The sequence below is a fragment of the Punctularia strigosozonata genome, assembly GCF_000264995.1.
Source record: "Punctularia strigosozonata HHB-11173 SS5 unplaced genomic scaffold PUNSTscaffold_3, whole genome shotgun sequence".
In the NCBI taxonomy this organism is placed as follows: domain Eukaryota; kingdom Fungi; phylum Basidiomycota; class Agaricomycetes; order Corticiales; family Punctulariaceae; genus Punctularia; species Punctularia strigosozonata.
In genome coordinates, this window is record NW_006767435.1 from 62,901 (window position 1) to 89,620 (window position 26,720).

Genomic DNA, 26,720 nt, shown 5'->3' on the forward strand with positions numbered 1-26,720 from the left:
CCTCGAGAAAGACTGGTCGCTGATAGTGTGCTAAATATGTTGGTTGAATGTTACATTTGCTCTAGGCTGGCCATACGTATGGTCGCGCCCAGAGATATGGTTCCGTCTGACCCGTGTATACAGACAGAAACTGCGGGTATAAGCGACTCTAAAAACGCGTGATGGGAACAGTACAGATGTGAGGGTATAAGCTATGAGTAAAAGATTGAGCATGTCGGCCAACAGCGACAAGATGATGATACATGACATATGCTACACAATCGATATGCCGAAGGGGAACGGGAGCGCCAGTAGGTTGATGGGGAACGGTAGGTGGAGCAAGTAGCAGCGAGTGGAAACTTTGAATGAACCTCAGAGAACAAGGGTATCGGGGTGTCACGCTGAGTGACGAATACTGTCGATCAACGAGTGTGTTGTTATAGAGAGCGGCCGGCCGTTGGATGATAACGAAGGTCAGTTGCGTACAACGCGTAATACAGGAGGGAGCGAGAAGTCTGGGGGAAGCGGCGGCGCGATTCGAGCGACCAAACAAGCTTCGTTGAGTTTTTCACGCAGGTCGGCGCAGCGACCGCGTTGAGCTGCAGCGCCTTGTGCGTGAGCATTTCCCAATCACTCAGTGGTGTGCGGATAAACGTACCAGGGCAAGGCCACAGGGCATTCAGAATGTCCAGGGGTCCGAGATACATTTTTGCAAGATCCAAAGCGCCGGTGAGCGTCCGATCGTGGTCCCAAAGACTTAAGCACCTATGGCAGGATTTAAAACGCTGAAAAAGGATTTGGCGCTTGCATTCGGAGACTTACGTGGCGATCTGAACGGCGAACCAAGTAAGCTGCCACGGCTGCCTGGTCAAGAGATAGCCCTCCGGTTCTCCGAGATGGTGCGCCGTCGCCTTGACGCGTTTCACGGTTTGCTCGTTATGGGCAACTGCAGATCATCGGACAACGTCAGCGAGCTCACTATAATGTGAATCAAATGGAAACAGACTCCATTGCTCTGCTTGGCGACGAGGCAGCACTATCTTTGGACCACCATCGGCCCTGTGGCTTTGGGACCTGGATAGACAGTCGGATCAGTACTCCACAAGAGACAATACCGACGCACGAGGGCATTACTAACCGGCGCAGCGTCCTCGTGAGGAGCAGGCGGGCACTGAAGATCACGAGCGCAAGTCAGCTCAATCACGCCACGTTATTACGGTCAAAAAAAAAAAAAAAAAGCTCCGGCGTACTTGTGGAGGAACTCGCGGGAGACGAAGTCGAGCGCGGTGTTCACGTTGCACGTATGCGCGCGGAGGGTGTCCTCTATCGCCTGGCACTCCTGCCAGGCTTCGATGGCAAACTCGGCGGGGTCCTCCGTGCCCGGAAGCTGCGCCAGATTCTCGCTCAGGTTCAGGAAGCAGCTGTTCCAGAGGAGCATCGATCGGCAGAGGAGGGCCCACATGCCGTCTTTCGGGGAGAGGCGGGCGGCGGGCGAGCGCGGTGAGCGAGCGTGCAGCTCGGCGTACTCGCCGGGGAACAGGATCCGATACTGAGGGGGGGAAGGGCAAATAAATGAGTTCGGGCGGATCGCTTTTTTTTTTTCGGCGGGGTTCAGTAGGTCGACGACGTACGTTGCTGGGCTCGGCCAAGAACAGTTTGGCCACTCGCTGGCTCCCGCCGAATACGACGCTCTGCGACGCGTAGTTGGACACGAGCGCGAGCGCGGTCCAGACGAGACGACGTTCCTCCTCGCGACGGATCTCGTCGTCCGTCCAGTGCGCGGGCCACGGCGGTGGCGACCACGCCCAGGCGCTCGCCAACTCGGGCGGCACGCTCTTGCAGTTGCAGGTGAGCGGACTATTCGGGGTGAGCGGAGGCATCTCGCCGCTCGACTCGAAGCCGGACGTCTGAGGAGACACCGACAGAGGCGTGGTCGGCTGCGACGGAGGACGCGGCTGGGAGGGAAGGCCAAAGTCGTATCCCGGGTTTTGCTGCGTCGGCGTATGGGTGTAAGGCGAAGGGTTCGACGGATCGCCCTGCCTTTCGGAGTAGCCAAGGGGAGGCGAAGAGAGCGGAGGCAATTGGGTTACGACTACGGGGACCGAGTGCGGAGCGAACGCCGACACTTGCGGGTTACCGTTGTCGATGAAGGTGAGGTTCAGGGTACGGATGATCTCGTCGACGAGGGTCAGCGAGTTCCATTCCCGCTCGAGGCTGAAGTGGCTGTGGGCGGAGGCTTCGAACACGGCGAGGATCTACGGCGAAGACACGATTAGAAAGCTTGCATATTTTTTTTCCCGCAAGGGGGACCTCACCATGGCGGCCTGAGCCAGTCCTCGGTCGACCCACGACGCCGTCCAGCTCTTCTCCAGCTCAACTTGGGCCACGTCGCGCAGCCACATGGCGCGATTCCTGCCCGCGCTCCCGAGCTCGAGCTCGCTCGACTTGATTAGTGTCGCCAACGCGAGGCCGGCGTAGATTAGTGCCGGCTGCACGTTCTGGCGAGATTCGGCGGAGGCCAGGGACCGGAGGAATAGGTCCTGATTGATAAAGCACATAAAGTAGGACGTGGAGCCGAAGAAGAAGGACAGGTCGTTGGTGATGGCTTTCAAGCTGAGGAGTCGGTAATGAGCACCTGACCGAAGCTCAGAGTATACAGCTGTATTGCTCACGATTGTTCCGGGTGGGGTGTGTACTGCGCAACGAGGTCATCCCACCAGTCGGCGCGGCCCTGAATAGAGTAGTGCGGGTCGATCGTTCCATATTGGGAAGGCGGAGACGCAGAATTGGAGGTGCGGTAGGGGCCCTGGGTTTGCCAAGGCTTGTCCGACACGCTGATCTCCTGCGGCGGCTGGAATACGTTGACGTCCACCGGCCGCGCGAAGCTGCTCTTGCTAATGTTCACCGTCGCGTGCGGGTTCGGCGCGCCTCCGAGCGGGTGGTGCTGCACCGGGCTGCCGGGGAAGTACGGGAACTGCGTCGGCGCGGACGCGCGGCGCATCCCGGGCGTCGCGAGGTTGCGGTTGATGAGCGCAGGGGCGCTCATGGGGCTCACGCCTTGGGGCGTCGCGCTCTGAGGCAGGATGCCGGCCGTTCGCGGGGAGCGGTCGAGGGACAGGCTGGGCGGAGGCCCGACCGTGCCGGCGGCGCGGGCCAAGGTGGTGTTGATCGTCGGCCTGGTCGGAGGACGGCGGGCAGGTCGAGTGCCGGTCACCGCAGACGTCGTCGCGCTTCGAGGTCGGCCGGTGACGTTCTCCTTCAAGCCTTCGGGTTCCGCTGCACAAGCAACACGAGCGTCAATACAAACGTGGCATGGAGATGGAAACTATGTGAGAGGGGGCTAGACCGACCTTTCGCTCCTGTGTGATCGCCCTCGGCGCTCCCGCTGCTGCCGCTCGTGCGTCTCTTCTTCTTGCGCGGCGGCTCCACGCCGCTGTCGACATCCGGCGAGTCCTCGTCCCCTGATTTGTCGCCGGCACTGCCGGCGGGCTGGTCCTTGTCGCCCTTGTCGCGCTTCTTAGGCCTCCGACGGCGCGTGCCTGGGAAAATCGTGAGCATTCGCCAGGGGGGAAGGGGGGGGGGGGCATTCGGTTCTGGGGTGCTCACCCGGGACTTTGTCAGGCCCCCTGCGCTTGGGCACGGCGTCGTACTGGCACTCGTTGCATCGCCTGACGCAATTGTTGCAAACGGGTCGGGTCGAGTCGCACCGTATCTTGCGTGCGCGGCTGGCGAAGAGACGGAGAGACAGGAGATCAGCATCGGGGCGATGACAAACGGAGGGGAGAGAAGGAGGACGAGAGAACGCCAAGGGGGGGAAACTGAATGGCCCATCGACGAACGCGAAAGAAGCCAACGATCACATGGCGTCGAAGAAAGGAAAGGAAGCCGACACGCCAGCAGCACGTGGCGACCGAAGGACAAACCCAAACCTCGGGTGGAGTGCCCGCGGTCATTCAGTCGCGCCCCGGGGCCGAAGCGTATGGAAACGGAAGCACGCCTCCCTCGACCGACCGCCCGACCGTGGAAGTTGCCGAGAAAGAAGAAGAAGGAAGCATAGCCCGAAACGCCGAGCTGGCGCGAAGAAGAGCGCTAGTACGCAAGGCGGCACGGAATCCGAATGTCAATGTCTCTGAGAACGGAGGACGATGCAGGGGGTCCTGGGCCGCATGGACCACGGCGTCGACGTCAACAAACGGAGATGAACGAGGGACCGTGGTGATGCAGCACGAAGGCCTGAGCAGCCGCACAATCCCAGCGCCGAAATGCCTGAACAACGAGCGCGATAAGATAAGGTCAAAGCGCATCACTGTCGCCGTGGGGTCGCGGTCGAGGTGCCGTAAGAGTGGGGAGAAGGAGAGGGTATAGAGCAGATAAGGAAACGAAAGAAAAAACGTCTGTTCGGCGGACGAGCCGCAGATCGCCAAAGGTATCTGCCTGTCTTGCCCAAGTTTGGCAAAGCATAGACACGGAAAGGTTAATGGTGGCAGCTGCGTGGGCATCGCCGGGCAGAGTTGGACCAGAGCGTCAGAGCCCCGTATAGCGAACCCGAGTCAAAGGCGGGGGGAAGATGGCGCAATCCCAATGCTGGGGGGAGAATCCATCGACCGCCGGTCCGGGTGTGCGTGTTTTGTCGGATAGGTGTGCGCGGGCATCGACGAAAGCGGGCGCGGCGTGCAGTAAAAATTCCGGAAAATATGGGCGGAGAAACCGGCTGCGGCGTTTCCCACAGCGGATCCGAGGCGGCGCGCCCCCCCTTCCCCCCGGGGGAAGCACGGTGAGCGTAACAAGGCGGGTTTGATCGACGGTTGGTAAGAAAATGAATTGCGGAACGCGCTCGGCGCGGGACCGAAGCACGGCCCTCGACTTCGAATCCGGAAAAAAAAGGAACAGGGAAAGTGAATGGCCAGGGATCGCAGCGGATCGCACGGACGGGAGCCCGCGCAGCAACCGTATACGATGCGACCCTGGCACGAAGGCGCGTACGAAACACGGACGAGGGATGCCTGCAACCCACGCAGGACGGTCGCACAACTCCACCGGGCGGCCAAAAAAAAGGCAGAAATAGGAAGAAAAAAGAACGGAAGGAAAGCGAACACAAAACAAAAAAAGATTCCACGACCAAAAAAAAAATGAATACGAAAATCGCGCAAAATGACGTACCATTGTCGACAAGCGATGACAGTCGTGCTGGCCTCCCGCCGAAGTTTGCCCCCAGATAAGCCAGCCGCGGTAGTATCAGCCGGCGCGGCGTTGGCGGCCGTCGTCGTCGTCGTCGTGCTCGATACCGTGTCGGAGCGGGGCCTCGTCGAATGGGGCGATACGGGAGATCCGGTCGTCGGCGAGATGTTGCCCGTCGCATCGTTCGCGGTCACCGGGCGCGAGGACGACGGGGAGTAGGACAATGGCGAAGATAGCGAGGAGGCGGTGCGGGGCGAGAGCCAGTCGAGGCCCATCGGCTTCCGGGAGGGGTCTTGATGGCCCTGGGCGGGGTGTGGGTGGTGGTGCGAAATAGAATGAGGGTGCGCGTTCGGGAAGGATTGGCGGGAGGATGCGATCTCGAGAGGCTGGGGAGACGCCGCAAAGAAACAGAAAACGATGGATAATCAGTTTTTATCGGGCCCCGTATACGCATGTCAGCCCGGTTGGGGGGGAGGAAAAAAAGGGACGTTACCTCGAGCATCTGTTGCGCGGATACTTGGACGCTCGATACGGAGGGGACGTTGGAGAAGACGTATTGGTCTCCGCCGACGGGGGCGTACTGCGGCGGCTGCGGGTACCCATGGGCAGGCCCGACCATCCCGGAGACGGAGCCGAGCAGACTACTGCTCTGGTCTGCGGCTTGCTGGACATATCCTTGAGCAGCGGACGATCCGTAGTGACCTTCGAACTCGAAGGGCGAGACGGACGATCGGAAGGTAGTAGACGGTGAAGAGAAGGAGGCCGATGTGGTGGTGGTAGATCGGGGGCGTCCGAGCTGCTGCTGCTGCTGGGACGGATGCTGCTGCTGGTGATACTCGGACGAGCCGCTCATGGCGAGCTTCCAGTTATCCAGCGCGAAGGCGTGGACGGCGGCTGCCTTGACGGTGCCGCTGGTGTTCAGGAGATCGCCGTGCCAATCGAGGCCGCCGAACGGGGCCGAAGCCAGGGGAGGGAGAGAGGATGGTATAGCCACGGCGAGCAAGCGGGCGGCGACTTGGGAAGGAGCGTCGGAGGGGTGGTAAAGGCCGGCGGTGGGATTATTAAACGCGGGCCCGAAGGTTGCGACCGAGCACGCGGTGCACGAACCGGGCTGGCGTAGGAAGCGATAGCGTCACGGCCAGGGTAGGCGTGGTGCGCTCAGGTCTGCCAGAAGACCGGGCGAGGGTTTTCTTTCTGTTCTTGGGGATCTGACTCGGTCGGACCTCGAAATCGATAAGTGAGGGGCGATTGCGAGTAAATGTGCGTTTTGTTTGTCTTTTATCCGGGAAACTCTGTTTCCCGGGGGAGTCAAAAGTCAGATTAGAGCGCGCGCCCGTCCGGTTTCGCGCACGTACGCAATATGGAGGGCCGCGAGGCCTGGCGAACCCTCGAATGCGGGATGAATGGGCGTGGTGCCAAAAGAGCCGGCTGAGGTTCCGGCCCGCGCTCCAATTACGCCGGCCGCGGCACACGCTCGCTCCAAGGAAAGGACAGGACGGGTACGGTCGGTGCGAACAAGGAACGGACGGTTAGAGAAACGAGCGAGGAGGTGAAAACGAAGGTGGGGGACGGACGAGGAGGAGGACGAGAGGAACAGCGCGCGCAGTTGGGTTGAAGCCCGGGCATCGATCCATGGACAACTAATACACGCTCATCAGACTCGCGCCCGGGCGGCTGCCTTGCCAACCGCAAAACGCGATCGGGGATCGTGCGCAGACCCAGACCGGAGGGCGACGGCCCGGGCCTGGTGCCTGGCCATCACGTCGTCACCCAAACCTTCTTTCCTTTTTTTCCATTTCACACTGCCGTCGCCTCGGCCGGCACGCCCGGGGAGATCCCGACTACTGGCGCTTTGCAAAACTCAGTAACATCTCGTCATCGGGACCGCACCAGTTCCACCTTTTTTCCCTGCGCCATTCAGCCCCGTCGGTTTCCCCAACGAGGAGGTATCAGCGCGAACCGGGAGACTCCCTCGTTTCGCCGACGATCTCACCCAAGTTTAACCCGGGAAAACACCCTCTTTCGCGTCAAGCCCAACTCTATCGCGTCGTAATAATTCAAATATACGCACGACTTCGGAGCGCAGCTCCTTCGCACTTCCGGACTGTGATCTGCCCTCTTCGCTACTATCATGATTCAATAATCCCAGAAAAGAAGGAACCCTCATAATAACCCAAACCCCGATATTACATATCTGCGAAAATTCGAGTTGCCCCCATCCAGGTACGCGAGTCCTTCCGGCCGAATTGCCGTTTCGGCCGCGAACACCTGATTCCGCGCGTGGCTTGACCCGAGCAACCCTCCGGGCGCCCAGCTTTGGTCCCTCCCATTCCCGGAGCTTTTTCTCGAAGGCGCCAATCCACGCGCGATAACACCATGGCATCATCCACCACATGCTGAGACCACTCGCAAAATCAATTTCGAAGTGATGCACGAGATGCGACTTTGGGGCTCGGGACTTTGCTCGGGTAGCTACCGCTCTGCTTTGGCTACATACATGGCAATGCTCTTGGGCTCCATGCAAGCTCCAACCTCCAGCTCAGGGACAAACCAACGCACACTCGTGATTTTGACGTTGGTCAGTGCCACCGTTGACAGCGCCTCCCACTGCCAGCGATATCGAGATCACCAAACCTTAAGTACTTTACTCAAGAGTTCTCATCGTTCCCACCCCGGCGGGCCCGTTGTTCGTTGCCTCCGCCGTTTCTTGAGGAAACATCTCGTGCCAAAGCGCTTACCGACCCGGCCTCCCAATCATCGCACGGCTTAGCATGGGGGCCATTGGCCAGTGACCACTCTTGCACCGATCGGCCAATCGCGTCCCATCGCTTCTCGTACCCGCCAATCGCCTTCGATCCCATCCAGATCACGAGCAAGTAACGTCGCTATGCTCGTTTTGTTTCAAGCTCTCAGGTCCAGTCAAACTTCGCTTTGTGGTGGAACTCGGAGTTGCGCCCCAAACTCTCTGCAGTTGATGTACCCGCCCCAAAACCCTGCCAAAGTTCTTTGCTGGCTCCTTGTCCATATCGGTTCTCCAGCGCTCTGCCTCCCTCGCCAATTCTGGCCATCTCTCTCCGGGCATATCATGTTTTCGGTCTCATGAGTGATATGACCCACTCATCAGCGGGCAACTACCCGCTCCACTCGGCTTCTTACCCGCACATGATTATGGGACTTACGTGTATACGGACCACGTCCGAAGGGAACCCGATGGATCAAAAGCGCGCTCTCGGTGCATTCCGCGTGCAGCGTACGATATGAGGTCTACCACTCCCATCGCCGCTGACAGAACCGCTTGCGACACATAGCTTACATGAGCGCGCCCGGCCTTGAGCGCGCGGAAGGAATCGATGACGCTCGGGGCGCTCACCTGGGTCTCCGTATCGCCACGCCCGCATGGGGTGTGTGCCACTTCCGTGCCGGACGTCTTCCATAACTGGGGGACTTGCGAGCTTCAACTTTCCGGCTCATCGTGTGCATACCGATCCCATTATATTAATTACGCCGACACGAGTCCGTCGCCGGATGCCTAAGTGAAACACAAAAAACGGCGTTCCATCGTGTCCAAACGTTCCACATACGTCCGAGACTTCATCGCGCCGAAATGCATACAATCAATAACGAAGCCGTTTCGCGCGCGCTCATCACGGATACGCCTCCACCGGGAGGAGAATGACGTCATTGAACGATGCAACAGGTAGTGGCACTCCTGCTTGGGCTTTCATTCGCGTACTGAGCATGCTTTCGTCCGCAGCCGATAGGCACCAGACACATGCACAACTTCAATTTGGTCGTTCCCGGACTGGGCGGACCGGCCTCAACCTAGTTCGTCCGTGCGCATGTATTCATTGCAATAGGGCGTTCAGCAACTTCACGCAGTTCGTCGGACTGAAGAGTACAACGTTCATCTCCCTTCCGCAGAAAAATATGACCACGTGGCGCCCTTCATCGTCGGTACGCCAAATGTATTACATCTGCATGGCTCCACCGACGTCCATATTCTCGGTAGTACGGACATCACTTCATACGTCTCCTCCCGATACAGTTTTCTAAGAACAGAATCGGCCCGGAGATGACCGCTCTGGATGTGGCGGACTCCATGTGAATGCCCGATATTCACCTGAGACAAGTTATTCTCCAGCTTGTGTACGTTATACTGCCCGTTGCTGCGGCCCGCATCTCTTCCATTCTGAAGGCTGAGAACCGGGATGCGTTAAAAGTCAGTACTTATCAGCTCTTCTGCTTGCCTATTCTCAAAAGGCCTAACGTACGCTCATGGTCAGACAAACCGAACGGACCATGTTCCGCGAGAAACGTTCCCTCTTACAAGGGCACCTTACTCGGTGCTTTTCTGCAGGAGCTTACGTTTCCCTCCGCCACCGGCGCTTCATCGGGCAGTTCGACTTCCCCATACTCCAGGCACTTGTCAAGGGTCTTCTTATGTGCCGGACTCTTATCATCCAGTCCAGGGTGAACACTTCCATCTAGGCGCCGCAGGGCCCCGATGCGACCGTCGAACCGCACCGACTTTTTCCGCATCTCGCTGAAATGGCTCTCACCCACTCTTCCCCGTTACAATCTTCTCTGGGGTCACTGTTAAGCACGGCTGCTCCATCGCCCCCCCCCCCGGAAGACCGTCGGATTAACCTTTAAAGGGGCTTTCGAATCTCAGGGTAGTCGCCGGATAATCAACTAGAATTCAGCCCAATCCAGCCTACATTCGCGTCCTCTCTCACAAACCGCTGAAGGGACTCGAGTCCGACGTCGCCGCGGACGTTCGGAAACTTATTATCGTGCACTCTCATCGCGGCGGGCGTACGATATCTGCGCTACACGCGCCCAGGCGATACCGATCGTGTGTATACGTTTTCGCGTGGAACCGGAATGCCCTCATGAAGTGATGTGCTCACGACCAAAAAGCCACCGACGACGCTCCGTTCGCATCTGCGATGCGTTTTGATGATCATCCGCCCGGGACTCCTCAACCGCGCGGACCGACGCGTCAGCAACAAAGCAGGTTATCATGGGTACGTTTAGGCTTCTCCCGGCGCCCAGGGGCTCGTCTTGTGCGCAAATGGATATCATTACCCTAGTTGGAGCTACGCCAAGCGTGGCCGTTTTTGCGTCTTGAGTGCAGTTTGCCGTCCTATCTGTCGCTTGCGTCCGCTAGAAAATCGATATAGTTTCTAATGTTGTTATATCGACAAGAGAACAGCCGAATCGACCACTCATCGCCGATTCAGGATGGACCCGATCCGAAGAAGTGCCTGTGTACAATTGCCTCCGGCCCCCAGGAATAATCACCAGGCCCAAGCCTTTGACGGCCGATCCGAAGTCAAAAGCTTCCTGATCACAATGAAGGGGCTGTGTCCGGAGAGCCGGCTTCATTCTGCAGTATGGCAGACGCAAGGATGGGGATCCACCGCTGTCGACCGTCCTCGGTGGACAGAAGTACAATGTATAAATCTTCACTGAATGTTAATAGCGGACATCTCCGCGTATGATGCGGCATTTTTACCAACGTTCACTCGAAGAATTTCCCTCGTGATCTCATGCCTGCAACGCTCCGGATAATCCGCGGGAGAACGCGGGGTTCTGCTCAGTGTTGTGCGAGTCGCGACTCGCACCTTGTGGCAAGTCACGACCTGGACGACTAGTTGACGACTAGCCACGACTAGTCGACCGACTCGACTTGGCCGACGCGTGAGATGTACGAATAGCACAGCCCATATACCAGAAAAAGAAAACGCCCCTTTCGTATGATTATAACTCCGCTCGCCTTTTACGGACGAGTGAAAAATCGCCTCAAGCTTGTGCGCTACGCCAATGTATGCATCGTGGATTCCCCGAGAGTATCTAGCACAGGAGACGCAGGATCTCTGGCAGTACTGTGTCCGTCGCATCACTTCAACGGGCAAAGCCGGCTACAATATAAACTTATAGCATTCCCTGAGGACAGTACTATCACTTAGCCCATCCCCACCGGCTTAGCTTAGCACCACTACAACGTCACTGAACATACTTCTTCATTGCATTGACTGCATCTCTGACTGTACAAAGTACCACCTACATATATGTACGTGTGCTTTCGCGTTTCGCAACGATACTCGCTCTCGAGCTCGTTAACGCTCTACAATTGAAAGTCCGCGCCCGACGTCGGCATTGCTGCCGTCGACTCTCCCACGCCCCTGGTCTGTTAGTCGCGACTTGCACCGGCTAGCCACAAAGTTACGGTAACCGAATGGGGCACGCTCAAAACCGCGGAGTTCGGACCCAATGCCGGGTGGCGGAGCTCAATAACTGCCATGTGGGCACAATCTAAGCTCCGGTGGACCTCTGGAACCCTGCTGATGCAGAGTAATAGTACTACTCTATGCACCCGCTGCTTTACACGAAGTGAGTATCGCGCCCTCAATATCGTAGGCTAGTATTGTTATGGCGATGACAGATCGTAACAAATTGTTTCACGAGATACGACAGCACACGAGCGAGCCAGTCTCGAGATCTCCGTGAGCGACGCGCCCGACCCCCGACGCAGCCACGCGAGCGAAGCCCCGCCACCTGCCTAATTAGGTGTGGGAATCTTCCCTTTCTGGAATCACCGCGCCCCGTCCTCGCTCGACACCTCCTATCCGACTCTAAGCAATACCTTCATCCTATACATCCTATACGCTCTTTAATGTTCCTCCTGTTCCTCTTCAAGTCTCCAGCGCCCGAGAGTCCACCCTGGGCGCCCTAGTTATCTCCAGAACGAATTTCCTCTTCCTATCCTTCCCTCCTAGAAGTTTTATTGTGACTTGTCTGTGTACCTAGACATGGGCCTCCTGACAATATAATACCTTTGTAAGCCCATAACATATGTTCTTACGGTCTCAAAATGATGTCTTATCGTCTCCAAGCAACTGGTGTGCTATTCAAGTTCACAACTAAGTGAAATTAAGTCATTTTCAACATAGCGTTTGCCACGCAATACAAAATCGTTATCCCCTAGAAAAATAAGCTACAGGAACACTCTTAGAAGCCGTATCTTACTTTGTTAAGGGCTACGTGCAGCCGCTCTCGCTCGACATCCCGAATAGTCTGTCATTCCGGCTTTCCCACGGTCTTCCTGGCACACACTCGGGCTCGTTTCGTCTCTCGTACTCTCAGGGATATTGTACACAGTAATAGGCTACTCTACGGAGCTCTACAACCCCTACCGACCTCTGTAGCCCTACGCACAACGGCGGCGTGACCGTGTTGCGCTTCCTTTCTGGGTGGGAGGGCGTGGGAATTGCTTATGCAGAGCTTCCTCTTTCAGTAGGGGTGCGTGGAAATATGCAACTTGAGCCGCGGAACAGCTTCTGTACTCCCAGTTCTCGCGTATCATATGTTTGTACCACCTAATCTTATGTATATAAAGCAATGCTACATGCATGTATTTTAGAGAAGTACCATGTGCGATGTCGCTCGCGAGTTGCAACGCTGAATGGACTATTCGGGGTCCTCCTGTGGCGTGGTACCATCCACGTGACTGTTTCTGGGCTTCGCAAGCCGGCACTGGCTCGGCTTGAGCGTGCCCCATTCGGTTACCATACAAAGTCATCGACTTGCGGCTAACTTGCGCCTAGCCACTGACTTGCCCAACACTGGTTCTGCTAGCTTGAATCAAAGTCTATACTTCAATATTGGCACAGTACAATACACGTCGATCCCAAGAGGAGAAAGAGATAGCGAGAGAGCGCAATAATACAGAGTGTAGAAGCATACGTGCACGCTGTCCTTCATTGAGCTTGTGCCTCCTATGGAATGCAGATCGCATTAGTGGTGAGATCCGGGAGGTTGCGCCTGAACGCCGCGCACGATGCTCACCTGATCGACGAACTCCATGGCCTCCTCACGGGTGATGCATCGGATGGAGCTGACTTTCTGATTGTTGAAGAGAACACCGTAGAATTTGTCAGCCGTCACCAGCATTTCGGGCCGGAAGGTTGTTGTTATAAACTGGCCAGTGGACGCCAAGGACTTGATCATGGCTAGAATCACAGAGACAGGATGAGTCAAAACTAACGTACAAGACGTGGATTGTACGTACAAGCGACGGCCGTACGATACTGCGCGTCTAAATTCGCATCGATCTAAAGCACCGTCAGAGACTGAGCCGGATGTTGCGCAATTATTTCTTACCTCATCAAACAAGTAAAAGGGAGCGGGGTCGCATTTTTGGATAGCAAACACTAACAGAGTAATCAATCGGTATCAGACATGTTGGGACAGGGTTGAACCAACCGAGCGCAAGAGCAACGAGAGACTTCTGACCACCAGACAATTGCTGTATACGTAGGCCTTCGTCGACCTTGGAGTTGAACGACACCTGGAGGAGGGTGAGGCCAACGTATCGTCGTAGTGGCGAATCCCGTACCTTTATTGCTACTCCAGTATAGTTATCGACGCTGGTCTGCTGGGTTTCCTCCATGTCGTCTTCCGCCTCTTCATCCTGGTCGATCCTCCGCTGAATGATGAGTCTTCCCCGACCTGCAGGAACGAGCTTCTCAAACACTTCCTCGAAGTTGCTTGCGACCTGCTTAAACGTTCTCTCGATCGCTTCGTCCTTGCGTTGGTCCAGCACCTCTACCAATTCGTCAATCGACTTCGCCGACGCGTCCAGTTCCTTGCGCCTCTCGAGAAGCTGGTCACGCTGCTTCGTGAAGTTGCTATATTGCTCGAACGCTTTCTTGTTCACGTGGGCAAACTTCTTGAGGCCGTCGTTGACAGCCTGAAGTTTCTTGACAAGCTAGAAGCGGAACACGTGAACAACTGCGACCGTGTTGCCAAGGCAGGGGGTTCGCCGACGTACTCGATCAAGCTTTTCGTTAGTGTACTTCTCGAAGGCTTCCTCAGGGAGCACACCAAGATCGCGGATGTTGCTGTTGCATTCGTCCTTCCGCGCAAGCAGCATCTGACGTTTGGCCAGGTACCGCTCAGTGGTCTTCTGTTGCTTGGAGATGCCCTTGCTGTCTTCGCTTTGTTGAGTTTGCACCTTCTCAAGAGTGCTCCGTAGGTCCTGTAGTTCAGCCTGGAGTTTGTCGCTTTGCTTCTCCATATCTACCAGAGCACATGAGCGTCTCTCGGTGCGCAGTGATGTTAAGCATACCGTTCACTCTCTTTTGCGCGGATTCAATGGAAGAAACGAGAATTTTGAGCTCTCGCTGACGCGTTTCAAGGTCGTCCTCCGAATTCGACTCCCCAGTGGGTGCTTCGCCAAGGGCATCAATTTTGGCGCGCAACTCGTCCCGTCGTCGACGAGAGCCTTCGTCGAGCTCGATCTCGATCACGTTCTTACGACCACCGATCTTACAACAACCCTTGAGCTGCACTGAAACACGTTGCACGTCACGCACATACCTCGTTCTTCGCCTTGCTGAGCTCCATCAGCCGTTTCTTCCTCTGATCGATCTCCTTACCCAGCTCCTCCAGCATCTCCTCTTCCTCGTCCGTCAGGTTCCTCTGCATCGGGCTGCTAAGCTCTGTTCTCAGCCCCTCAAGCCTCGCACGCAAAGCCGCCAGCTCTCCCTCGCCGTCTTCCACCTGTGTCTCCAGCCGGCTAATCCTCTCCTTCAGCGCTTCGGCCTCCCTCGTGAGCGCACCCACTTCGCCCACGACGCTCTCCCTCGCATCGCGCGCTTGCCCCTGTTGATTCATCAGGACCTGGATTCGTCCGCTCAATCTTGTGATCTCCTGCTCAGTCTTCAAGATCCCAGCCTCAACTTCCCTGGCCCGCGCACTCTCTGATTCGTACTTCTCCCTCCAAGTAGCAAGGTTCTTGATAGCCTCTATCCGGCTTCTCCGAACATCGTGGTAACCACCGGTCAACGAACCCTTGCGGTCAACCTTGTCACCGTCTAAAGTGATAGTGTTGATGCCGTGACTCTTGACATAAGCAGCCGCAACGGTGAGATCCTTGCAGACGCAGGTCTTGCCGAACACCTGCTGGAAAGCCTTGGTGTGGTCGGGATCGAAGCGGAGTTTGTCGAGCAGAGGAATCGCGTCTTGAGCGTGGGGTAGGGGAGGGTTCTTGGGTTTGAGTCGGTTGAGGGGCATGAAAGTCACACGGCCTGTCTTCTCCTTGAGCATAACGTCGAGGACTTTCGAGGCCGTCCGATCGTCGTCAACTACGACGTGGAACAGACTGTTTCGATGCGTCGGCCGAGATCATCGACGACTTGGAAGGTACTCACCTGTTGCCTGCGGTAAGCTCAACGGCGGTGTTGAATTTGTCGTCCGTGATATCAAAGAGCTTGTAGAGCGGGCCGTGCACGCCCTCGAAACCGGGACGTTCACTGATTCTTTCCACCGCCCTCAATCCCATCCCCGTATCCTTATCCATCATCCCCGCCAACGTCCTCTCCGCGGTCCTCATCTCCTCCTCTGCTCTCTGCACTAAGCTCTTTAGCCTCGTATCCTCCCTCCACATTTCCTTCCGTCGCTCGCTCTTCTCTGCCATCTCCTCCTTTAGCGCAGCCACCTCTTCCTGAATCTCCTTCACCCGCCGCCTCCCGTCCTCTGCCCGGCTCCTCGTCGCTTCCACCCGCTTCTCCACCCCCGCGAACTGCTCTCGCGCCTCCTCCAGCTGCATCCGTGCGTCCTCCACCGCGCCTTCTTGCGCTTTCCGGAAGCTATCCAAGCTCGCGATCTCCTTCCGCAGCCACGCGTCGCGCTCCTGCTTGCTCCTAAACTTCTCCATCCGGCCCCGCTTCGCGTACAGGCTATCGAGTCTTGCCTTTCCCTCCTCCAGCGCGCGCCGCTCCTCCGTCTCTGCACGTCGTGCCTCCTCCCATTCGGGCAGAAGCTCCTCCAGCTCGGCCTCCCTCTCGGCTATATGCTCCTCTACTGATAGAAGCTCGGCCTGGAGGGCGTCGCGAGTTCCGCCTGTGCGCGAGGCTGCGGACTGAAGATCGGAGACGATGCACTCGAGCTCAGTACGGGAGCGGATGAGGTCGGTGAGCTCGGATTGAGCGCCCTGGCGCGTGAGAGAGAGTGTGGAGAGAGCGTGTTTTGTCTCCTTGATCCTTTTCTCCAGATCCTGTTGGACAAGGTCAGCAAAGTCAGACGGAGGGGGCGGAGACGAACGGCATACGGCGATCTCCTTCTCGCGGTTGTTGAACTGCTCCCGTCGTTGATTCGCGCCATGAACTTCACCCCGGCGTTCTTCCTCGATCTCTTCGAGCGCCTCCCCAACCTCGAGTAGCTCGCGTTGGTAGAGCGCATATTCGAGGCATCGTCGTTCTTTATCTTTTTCCTAACATGGGGTGTCAGTAAGCAGCAGAAGGATAAGGGAATAGCGTTCGCACTTGGTACTCCTTCAGCTCTTCTTTCTCTTCCTCTAGTTCCTCCAGCCGTTCCTCGATGTACGCGAGTAGATCGCTGATTTTACCGCGCTTCGCGTCTGTCTCGGCCATGATCCTGAGTATATGCTGTAAGCAGCGGCCTTTTAGTCACAGAAGCCCGGGTATAGCGTACCTGAGGGATTCTGTCCTACGCTGCTCGTAAACCTTGGTTCCCGCGACCTCCTTCAACAGCGCTAGGCGCTCGTGATCTTTCGCATTCGTCAAAGCCGTGATCTTTACTTGGGACATGAGCACCCGACGTTGACTTATTTACGCATAGATCCATACTCACCCTGCCCTGCGGCACAATATAGTACGGGTTCGCCCTGCTGAAACCGGCGCTCTCCAACAAGTTCATGACATCGGCCTTGGAGACGCTCTTTTTATCGAGCGAGTATTCGTCTTTCTTGAGGCCTATCGTGCGGCGGAGAATGACCTCCGGGTGGCCAGTGGGAAATCGGCCAGAGCTGTTGTCAAAGACGATCTCGACTACGGATCATTGATCAGGCGAAGGTCAGGGAGCAAGGTATACAGCTCTAGACGAACCGAATGCCGAAAGGGTATTCGCCGTGCTGGTTCCCTCGTGCAAAAGGGCCTGCCGTTCTTCTCGGGACATGGATGTGTAGGCGTCCGAGAGCACGAACCGGATAGCTTTGAACGACAAGGAGATGAGATACATCGATTCAACAATAGCATACAGAGCTGAGAAACACACCGGCGAAGAAGTTGCTCTTCCCCGACCCATTGCGACCGACGACAACGTTGTGGCGAGGCGAAAACGGTTCGATCTGTGTCTGATCCCGGTCTGAAAGCACGGAGACGCTCGATGAGCGGAACCTTGCATAATCACGGATCGACACTCACAGGACTTGAAGCCCTGAATAGTGAGTGTTTTGATGTACATCCCGGGCAAAGAGGGAAGGGGTGGGGGGAAGCTAAACGCGCTATATCGTTTCACGTGGTCCCGTCGCGTCCGAGCGCGTTTGACGCGCCTCTCCGCGTCGTTACAATATACACCGGTCGCTAAGCCTGGCGAATCAGGATAGAGAGGCGAGAAAGGATGCACAACCCCTGCTGTCGAGATTCTGAGCGAGAGGGAAAGGACTAACGACTGACAAGGAAGATGGGAGCTAAACGCGTGGGCACGTGGCATTGATCTGCTTCGTCCACGCCGCACGGTCCATGAGTTTGCTCTGAAGGCCACTCGTATGGCCTGATGGTCTAGTAGCATGATTCCTGCTTCGGGTTTCCCGGAACTTCGAGTTCTCGCATGCAGGAGGTCCCGGGTTCAATTCCCGGTTAGGCCCTGTTTTATCTCGACAAAACGCCGTCCACAGTCGTTTTGTCCAAGTAGACGTCGGCTCAAGCTCCGCACAACGACGGTCGGGCGGGACGATCCTGTCAAGCGTTGTGCGCGCGAGCGTCGCCGTTCCCCAATGCGGGGCCAGCAAACGCCGGCGACTGTCATACAGCGGGTGGTTGAACATCCCAAACTTCTACCTTTGTCCATCACCATCGGACCGCGGTAGAGGTGAGGAAAGCTACATCATACGTGCATGCCTATCGTACTTACATGGCGGCCAGGATACGTACTGACGTACCGACCAGGTGAATATGTTATACCTTTGTCCGTCACCATCGGAGGATACGTACTGACGTACCAGCCAGATGATCTTATAGTCGCTGTCACAGCGACCGCTGCGCTGCGGCCTTAGTTCGAATCAACCACTTCGTATAATGTTCGCGACAGCTGCCTCCACTTCTGCACATCGTGGCCCAGTGCCGTCAACTACAATGCCACATGAGGAAGCCTATTGATATCACAAAGGATGTCGTCCCTCTGCACCTGTTGTCCCTGCGCAAATTTGCTCAGAGGCTTCGCGTACACGCGCGCTCACTTCGGACATCCACTCCATGTCGATGCATCAGTATCTGTGCAGTGCGCGCACAGCAGCGAACGAGGGGACCAAGGAACGTATGGCCTTGCCTGGGATTTTTCCACTCGGAATCTTGTTCCGCTGTGCCACATTCCAAGGATGCTGTGAACGTCCCAGCGCATTCCGATGGATGTCTACGTTGAATGGTTTCTGGATAACATCTGATCGGTCAGTCCTTGCGTAGCTCGTTACGTGTTATCGCCGAAAGGACTGACGGTTGATTCGCCTGGAGAAGCACATTGCTGTGTATCCGCAGCTGCGCAGTCAGTATCGAAGCCACGCCAGCCTGGTCGCGGTTCGCCATGCTTCTTGGGCGCGAGAGCTCTGAGAAGCAACCAGCAATCCCTTCTCCGTTCTCAGTACGAAGCGAGACGCTGCATGCGATGCGTGGGTTTCTTATGCCTTTGATGTGGCGTTGCTGCCCATGCTACAAAGATACGTGGACGAAAACAACGAGAGCCGTGATGGTTACGATGCCGGGCTCAATTACATCAAGCATCTCCATTGGCATACATTCCTTCTCTGCCTGAGCTATGCCTTCGTGGAAAGACGCTGAACGCGAACATCGTCGGCTGTCTACTCTTCTTATAGAACAGGCGGACACGAATGAAGAGCCCACCGCATTGTCGCAACGACAGCTCGATGGCACACACACTCGCTCTCGTCTTGGGTATCGTCTCTGCCGTACGAGCCTTTAATCATCCCCGACGCGTCGTCTCCTTGCCCTCGAGAACCCCGAGCTATGAGGTCCTCCCAACTGCCAGTTTCTCCGCGAGCCTGTCGCGTGCAGTGACAAACAGTTCGCGCGCCTTGGAGGCTCTTCGCGCGTCCAGCTTGGACAGTTACAACTTGACAAGCGTTCTGACTAGTGCAGACGGAGGTTTCCGGTATTATGCGGACATCGATGTTGGTGGGCAGGATTTCAAGGTGCTCGTGGACACTGGCAGGTATGTTGATGAATCCAACCACACGATGAAGGTCTGACGTTGCCCGCAGCTCTGACACATGGCTTATTCAGAAGGGCTTCAGTTGCTTCGACATTGACTTCAATCCAGAAACTGAAGATGAATGTGGTTTCGGTACTGCGGGATTTGACCCCTCGCAGTCGCCGACGTTTGTTCCTCTTGTTGGCAAAAACCTCAACATCACTTACGGAGACGGCACGTTCGCAGTCGGCCCCGTCGGCACCGATACGATGACCGTCGGCGGATTGACAGTCACAGCGCAGGAGTTTGGAGTGCCGAATATGACTGCATGGGAGGGGGAAGGCATCGAGGGGGGTCTGCTGGGCCTCGCGTACCCCGCGCTCACGACAGTACATAACGAGAGTGATCCGACCCTAGACTCTCCCACGAACCTAGCTCTATACAATCCCTTCCTCTTCAGTGCTATCAACCAGGGAGTGCTATCGACACCAGGTGAATTCAATGGATGCCATGATACTTCGCAGGGCTAATACGAGCCCTTTAGTGTTCTCTGTGTCTCTCGATCGGGGTACGATCGCGGACGAAGAAAGCGGCGATGAAAAACCCAATAAGGGAGTCCTCGCATTCGGCGGAATTGCTCCTGTATCGGTCACCAACACGACCGCCTCCGCCCCCGTGTTGCTTTTCAGTGGATTCGTTCCAAACGCTAAGGCGGACGTCTTCTACGGCGTGACCGTGGATTCCTACGTGTTCCCGGGTTCGACTGCGCTGTCGACGCGGAGTTTTGCCGTCTTGGACACAGGGACGGCGCTCTCGTTCATACCCACTCCCGTACGTGTATATCAATCTTCTACCGCTCAGATGAGGGCTATTCGTTGATCGCTCGGCATCGTTATTGCAGATCGTGCAGGCGGTGGTGGAGAAGTTTGTACCTAGCGCGACCGTGCAGGATGACGTGTTCTTCGTCGACTGCAATGCTACCGCCCCGGCCTTTGCGGTCACGATCGCCGGCATCGAGTTCGCGGTTGATCCCAAGGATTTGATCTTGCCTGGCGGCATCGACGACGATGGAAACGATATCTGTATCAGTGGCGTGCAGGATGGCGGACCGGACAATGGCGGGGACATCTTCATCCTGTGAGTGCTTTGATTGCACTAGTACGTGGTCAAGATGTCGAACTGATAAACTGATCAGGGGCGACACGTTCCTTCACAATGTGGTCGCATCGTTCGACGTCGGGGCAAATGTCGTTCATGTTTCTCAGCGCACGCCATACTAGGGGTTCTCTTTGGCGGTGGACCATGTTGCAGGTTGCGCATAGGTCCCCCTTAAGCAGTAACCTGACATCGGACCGCGATAAGGCCCCTGGAAGATAGTACGGGACTGTGGTTACCCAGCGTGGCATACGATGTGTGAAGCATACATTGATTTCTTGACACCAGCCGATTGTGTTGCCTCTCATGTCAGACGAGGTCTTAGCATTCAGATATGAGGCCACATGCAATGTGTATATGGACCCGATGCATGTAAATCATATCAACCGTATTTCGCGACAATGACATTAGTCTTGTAATCTAAGCAATTTCTTGCGGCCGTGAGACCAGCTTCGTTCCTCTAACATTTCCCTGCTGTAGCAACTCCACGCCGCCTTGGATACCTGCCGAACCACCAGAAGGCACACGGATGCGATCCCGCTAGCAAAATTAAGGCATGAGCACTATTGCAGGTGTAACAGGAGCGTGCGACGAACTTTGGAACTTTGATAGATCCATCAGCAAGGCAAGCAGGCAGACGCTCGACCAAGTTACCGACAAGCTCCTCTGCGTCGGAGATACTGTAGCTGCTGAAGACGCGGGAGATGTGCTTTCCCGTCGCGGCAGCGCGAAGGCCTTCATTGGGTCAAATCAGCGCCACGAACATTTCGCCAGGTCGATTCCCGGCTTCTGCACCTCTGCGTCCCCGGTGGCGTCGAAGACAAGTCTACTCGGGGAGGAGGTGATCTTGGCAACCTCGGCCGCGATCGACGACGGGGGCACCCCGTTCCATTTCCCCCTGCCTCTCGCTCATTGCTGCGCCCTGGCCTATAATCCTCTCCTCCTGCTCCTAATCCACCCCTGCAGCCTAATTCCCAGCTAACTGCCCCCCAAAACCGCACCGACGAACCCAGCATCGACCTTCCTTAAGTCCCTCTCGACCAGCACTAGCGCGGTGAGCGCTGAGAAGTTTGAGGAACGAGCAGCCCAGGAGTGTGCATCGGTTGACGAGGTCCCTTGACTCCGAGTCTGAGTGGCGAATGAGCAATAGTGACAGGGGCTGAAAGGATAACCGCATACCTCCTACGACGGGGATCCTGATAAGCGTACGATGTCCTAGAAATCGGTTGCTGTACTCGAAAGGGCGTCGTTATATGTGTTGGAGAGGGTGAACAGGATGGGAGAGACAGTAAGGCTGTCAGGAATTGATAGCTGGAAGCAATGCAGATGATGCAGCAATAGAGCTTTTGGGTCTGAGCATCGAGCCCGTACTTATACGGTTGGCGCCGCGGACGGGTAATTGCAGACAGTGGGGTTCAGTGGGATGAATGGACATACGACGAACTCCCCGTCGTATGCTCGAGAGATTGCTATGGCCCTCTGTCTGTCTATGCTTGTGTATCTATGCAGCATGAGCTGCCAGCAAGTGATGCAACCAAACGAAGAATGAGGGCCAAACGCGAGTTGCGCGGCGCAGTAATCATGCATCATGCCTTGCTTCCTCTGTTTTGCCTTGCACGGCATTCCAACGCATCGACAGGCTTCTAACGCGTCTCTTTATATTCTTGAGTGTCTCCTCTTGGACAATACACCAGTCAAAAAAACTCCGGCGGAAGTTATAATCGAGCGGCGCCCGCCGACAGTCCTTGCAAGCCTACGAATCTTGTCCCAGAGCCAAACTCAGAGGAACGTGAAGACCAGGAGTTATGAACCACAGAAACATGGTCACAGCTTACAGCCTATTTGTCGATTCGTAGCACTTTGCATGCCGAATCCTGCAGCGCCGAGTGAGTTGGTTGTCATACAACTACTGTCTTCTCATATTCATCAGACAGCACAGCTACTTCTGCATGCTGCTATTCGCGAAGAGTTCTCGAACCTCGTGGCTGCATCAGCAACAGCCATGGATGATCAAGGGTGTGGTCAATTTCTAGCTTGAACCTTATGAAACAGCCATTGAGCTTCCTCCACACCCGCGCCGCCCGATGAAAGACATGAACCAGTGCTTTCAATAAGCTGATTGGCGAAGTCTTCTGCTATATACGTTGCAAGTACGTGGCGGGTCTTCCTCAACTTCTGGTTCGGCCGCTGAGCATTGCGCGTTCTGTATCAAAAGCGTGTCTCCTCGCCAAGGCCATGCCATCTCCATTGTCATCAAGTTCCGCGATATTCTTGCTCTACCTATGCTTGGATGCCGTCATGCAAACGCGTCCTTCGTTTCACCCTTGCGTCGCCGATGAACACTCTTCAATGATGCTACGCTTCTGGACCACTCGGAGGAGTCGTTATTTGTATTCCAGTGCGATGAATCTTCGCCGGCGGTGATCGAGATCTTACTAGAAGATGACTTGCCGGCTACCGAACGATGCGCGCTGCGTCCTACGCGCCTGCAGGGCTCCCTTGGGAGGTGCGTCTTTTGCTACCATTGTTGCAGCCGTAATCTGATGTTTCAGAAGAAGAAAAATCAGGGCGGCGCTGGCGCCTCAGAACAGCTGGTAGTCACGAAACTTGCGGTGGAGTTTGTGGCCTTCCTCACTGCCCCCGCTCCAGCTCGTATAAATCGTGCATGTAACAGAGCGAACCTCACTGCACTCCACTCCGAGCATCATGGGGCGTGTCACCTTCCTCCTCGCCTTGTGCGCCGCACCTATCGTACAAGGTTTCCGCCAGCTTGGTCCTGTCGTCCAGCCTCCCCATAAAACGGGGCGAAGTGTCAACTCCCATCGGACAGCAAGCCATGGGGTTACGCTCTCGGGCAGAGTGACGAAAAACTCCCATGCTTTGGAGGCATTTCGGGCGTCCAAAGCGGATAGCAATAACCAGACCGGTGTCCTGTCGAGCGCAGGTGGAGGATCCCGCTATTACGCACCCATTAACGTTGGTGGACAAGATTTCGAGGTTCTTGTCGACACTGGCAGGTGAGCTCGCTTCATCATGAAACAAAGCCACCACGAGATTGAGCTGCGCCCGCAGCTCCGATACCTGGCTCGTGCAGGTCGGCTTCAGCTGCTTCACCATCGACGGCGCGCCCGCGTCTGCCAATGAATGCGGATTTGGCACTGCGGGGTTCGATCCTTCGCAATCCTCGACGTTCACGTCCCTCCCGGGCAAGAACATCAACGTCACGTACGGAGACGGCACTTTTGCGGCTGGCCCTGTCGGAACCGATACCATCACTGTTGGCGGGTTAACGGTCACCGCGCAAGAGTTCGGCGTGCCGAACGTGACGGCATGGGACGGCCTGGGTGTTGAGGGTGGCCTTCTGGGTCTTGCGTACCCGGCGCTGACGAGCGTGTTTAATGGTACGAATTCGACACAGGACTCGTTCGCGAATCAGGCGCCCTACAACCCGTTTTTCTTCACGGCCATCCAGGAAGGCAAGGTCAATGCCTCTGGTGAGCACGGCTCTACCGTCACGTATGCGATGCGTGGCTGACCCTACACAGTGTTCTCCGTCTCGCTTGACCGCGGGACGTTCGCGGAGCAGTCAAGCCCCGATGAAAAACCGAACAGGGGCTTCCTCGCGTTCGGTGGTGCTGCTCCTGTCGCCGTCACCAACGCGAGTGCGAGCGCACCCGTGCTACTCGCGACAAACTCTGCGGGTAACACAACGGAGGCCTTCTACGCAGTGAACGTGGACGCATACGTCTTCCCCGGCTCGACCAAGCTTTCGACGAAGGGTTTCGCTATCCTGGATACAGGCACCTCGCTCACGTACGTGCCTACACCGGTAAGCCCTCTCGCTTCCCTGGTCTTGGTGGTACACCCGGGTGTTGACATGCACGGGTCAGGTCGCGCAAGCGTTGACGAAGCAGTTCAAGCCACGCGGGTTCCTCGACGAGGGTTCTGGTCTGTTCATCGTCGGTTGCAACGCGACCGCACCTGCTTTCGCGGTGCAAATTGGCGGTGTGCAGTTCAGCGTGGACGCGAAGGACCTCGTTTTGCTCGGCGGGACGGACGAAAACGGTAGTGATGTATGCATCAGCGGAGTGCAGGACGGCGGGCCAGACAATGGCGAAGACATCTTCATATTGTGAGTTCGACCCGCGCTACACTTTATCATTCGCATGACTGACTCGGTGAACAGAGGTGATACGTTCCTGCACAATGTGGTCGTGTCGTTTGACGTCAGCGACAATGTGGTGCATGTGTCTGAGCGACAGCCGTATTGATCAGATGGTCTACTCAAAGGACCAGCATGAATCAGGGCCTTTATGTCTGTATACCATATACTGTTTTACTGTAGAGTTCGAGGATATAAATAGCTATCAACTTCAATCCCCGGAAAGGGCGAAATCACATACCTCAGCCGTCTAGCGGCCGCCTTCGTCCCCGGTTGTGGTGGTGTCCTACGGGTAGCCTCGTTCATCTTCCGATCCATGCAGCTGGCACTAACGGAGTTCGATGCTATGACTACGTCGTTTCATCCTACACATCGACTCTGACGCTCCAGGAAGGAGTATAAGTCGGTCGACAGGAAGCACATGAAGATGCTCGTTGACGTTGTCCCTCGATCCAGTTCCGTGCGCGCAGAATTGCCTTGTACAATTGACGAAGTGAACGCGATCACATTACTGCAGGTCTATGGAAGATGCAGACGGACCGTTGGTGGCGCGCATGGTGTACGAAGAAATCCTCCGAAAGCGATTCAGAGGTGCTCAACCCGGACGATGTTCCCTACGCGCTCGACGCGGCCGTTCAGCATCGGCGATCGCTCCTACCCAGAGCCAAGCCGATGGGGCTCTCTACGTGCGCGTCTCCACTGTAATTTTCTGGCACGATCGGCACGGGAAACACACGATGACCCCCGGCACAGCGCATGGCTCCGGCGATTCGAACGATTCTTTCGCGTGTCACGGAACGTCAACAGTACCTAGGTTTTCTTTCCGAAGATACGGTGCTGGCTTGATATATAATGAATAAGGCGGACGCGCGACTCGTAAATTCGACTATATGAATGTGCAGGACGAGGCTGCGGGTTTTCACCTGAGCGATTTCCGTTCTTTCGAGTCTGGGAGCACGCACGTGTGGGCTGGCCTGTACAACCTCTTCTTCCCCAGATTATGGCGTGATATGGGGGGGCGAGGGTTTGTCGTGCTGGACCGGAGTGTCGGTCGCGACGAAGGAGTTCGCGGGGATGGATCGGGGCATCTTCCACGTCGTAGTCTAAGCTCTCCGAGATATGAGCGAGCAGCACCGGTCGCAGTAAACCAAGTTCCTCGAGTACGTCCACCATGCGTGATTCATATCGAAAGAGATATGCTCGGCGTGCTGATAGGTCTGCGTCCGAGCCATTGCCGCGCAAGGTCCCCACGAACTCGAATCGGATTCGTAGGCGGGCGAAAGGAAACCAATATTAGTCGTAGGGCGCGATTCGAGGAATGCGCAGCATTTCCGTGCGGACGATATTCGGGGAATGACGTTCCAAGTCGATATCCAGTTTTAGACGGTTTTCGTGACGGCACGGCGTGCGGCCTATACGCCTTGCGATCACATCGGCGCGACAGCATCCAGAGGCTGATTATACTGCATCTGCTGAGAAGGACGCGCCGCAGAAGATCGCGGCAAACACATCTTGAAAGAGGCGAAAACCGCGTTGTATGGAGAAGCAGACATCGTCGCAAGCGTCGCGCACAGCTGGGAGGCACAGAAGCGTGAAGGGAACAAGCCGCGCCGGAGCTGGATGTGGCGAGGCTGGAGGGCTGGAGGGCGTTCCCACCGTGTCCGAGTCCGGCGCGGCGGCGGGAATGCGTGGTCGGTCGGGTGACCTTCATCCGCCTCCAGCATCCAACTTGATATCGGCGTTCTTGTGTGCTCGTGCTGAGACCTCTCGCAGCCGTTGTCTTAACAAACCGCAAGGCCACGCAGGGAGACGTCTAGCAAGCTAAGCCACACGGCAGGTCGTCGGAGCATCAGCGCACGGGGCATCCGTGACTCGTACGGCAGATAAGCTGGGCTTCTGAGCGCGGGATCAGATGGAGTCCTCTTGTGATCATGTATGTATTCTATTTTGCATTCCGGCGAAGAGCGAGGAGGTTCGCGCGGGTCGGTGGCTCCTGCCCCGAGCCGTTCGAAGATGG

At 56.4% G+C, this 26,720-nt stretch overlaps 5 protein-coding genes and 1 non-coding gene across 6 annotated transcripts; 3 read left to right on the forward strand and 3 right to left on the reverse strand.

The window, feature by feature from the left end:
* Nucleotides 1-49: 49 nt before the first annotated feature.
* PUNSTDRAFT_118688 (uncharacterized protein) lies at nucleotides 50-6,749 on the reverse strand. Its single transcript, XM_007380622.1, has 14 exons — nucleotides 6,513-6,749; nucleotides 5,651-6,449; nucleotides 5,140-5,543; nucleotides 3,586-3,704; nucleotides 3,330-3,518; nucleotides 2,652-3,255; nucleotides 2,295-2,592; nucleotides 1,611-2,234; nucleotides 1,230-1,528; nucleotides 1,118-1,150; nucleotides 986-1,053; nucleotides 802-925; nucleotides 638-744; nucleotides 50-578 (listed from the first exon to the last, which is right to left on the reverse strand). Exons 2-14 carry the CDS (start codon nucleotides 6,008-6,010, stop codon nucleotides 454-456), a joined length of 3,354 nt encoding a protein of 1,117 aa, XP_007380684.1. The 5' UTR covers nucleotides 6,011-6,449; nucleotides 6,513-6,749; the 3' UTR covers nucleotides 50-453.
* A 6,208-nt stretch (nucleotides 6,750-12,957) lies between these two features.
* On the reverse strand, nucleotides 12,958-17,427 carry PUNSTDRAFT_118689 (structural maintenance of chromosome protein 3; the record flags this gene model as incomplete). The annotated part of the gene is made up of 16 exons (XM_007380623.1): nucleotides 12,958-13,172; nucleotides 13,232-13,274; nucleotides 13,324-13,373; nucleotides 13,426-13,510; nucleotides 13,559-13,930; nucleotides 13,994-14,241; nucleotides 14,291-14,489; nucleotides 14,542-15,325; nucleotides 15,375-16,219; nucleotides 16,274-16,435; nucleotides 16,488-16,599; nucleotides 16,657-16,757; nucleotides 16,816-17,012; nucleotides 17,070-17,174; nucleotides 17,239-17,328; nucleotides 17,388-17,427. The coding sequence occupies 16 exons, from the start codon at nucleotides 17,425-17,427 to the stop codon at nucleotides 12,958-12,960; spliced, it is 3,648 nt and encodes a 1,215-aa protein (XP_007380685.1).
* Nucleotides 17,428-17,733: 306 nt separating this feature from the next.
* Nucleotides 17,734-17,830, forward strand: PUNSTDRAFT_t24. Its single transcript has one exon. It is a non-coding gene; the product is annotated as a tRNA-Pro (tRNA).
* A 1,272-nt stretch (nucleotides 17,831-19,102) lies between these two features.
* On the forward strand, nucleotides 19,103-20,666 carry PUNSTDRAFT_131337 (acid protease; the record flags this gene model as incomplete). Its single annotated transcript, XM_007380624.1, has 5 exons — nucleotides 19,103-19,407; nucleotides 19,457-19,878; nucleotides 19,931-20,217; nucleotides 20,288-20,523; nucleotides 20,582-20,666. The coding sequence occupies 5 exons, from the start codon at nucleotides 19,103-19,105 to the stop codon at nucleotides 20,664-20,666; spliced, it is 1,335 nt and encodes a 444-aa protein (XP_007380686.1).
* A 214-nt stretch (nucleotides 20,667-20,880) lies between these two features.
* PUNSTDRAFT_118690 (uncharacterized protein) lies at nucleotides 20,881-21,779 on the reverse strand. The gene is made up of 3 exons (XM_007380625.1): nucleotides 21,721-21,779; nucleotides 21,138-21,669; nucleotides 20,881-21,081 (listed from the first exon to the last, which is right to left on the reverse strand). The coding sequence occupies exon 2, from the start codon at nucleotides 21,555-21,557 to the stop codon at nucleotides 21,279-21,281; it is 279 nt and encodes a 92-aa protein (XP_007380687.1). The 5' UTR covers nucleotides 21,558-21,669; nucleotides 21,721-21,779; the 3' UTR covers nucleotides 20,881-21,081; nucleotides 21,138-21,278.
* A 1,468-nt stretch (nucleotides 21,780-23,247) lies between these two features.
* Nucleotides 23,248-24,812, forward strand: PUNSTDRAFT_62691 (acid protease; the record flags this gene model as incomplete). Its single annotated transcript, XM_007380626.1, has 5 exons — nucleotides 23,248-23,558; nucleotides 23,614-24,035; nucleotides 24,087-24,370; nucleotides 24,432-24,673; nucleotides 24,728-24,812. 5 exons carry the CDS (start codon nucleotides 23,248-23,250, stop codon nucleotides 24,810-24,812), a joined length of 1,344 nt encoding a protein of 447 aa, XP_007380688.1.
* Between the last annotated feature and the right edge of the window lie 1,908 nt (nucleotides 24,813-26,720).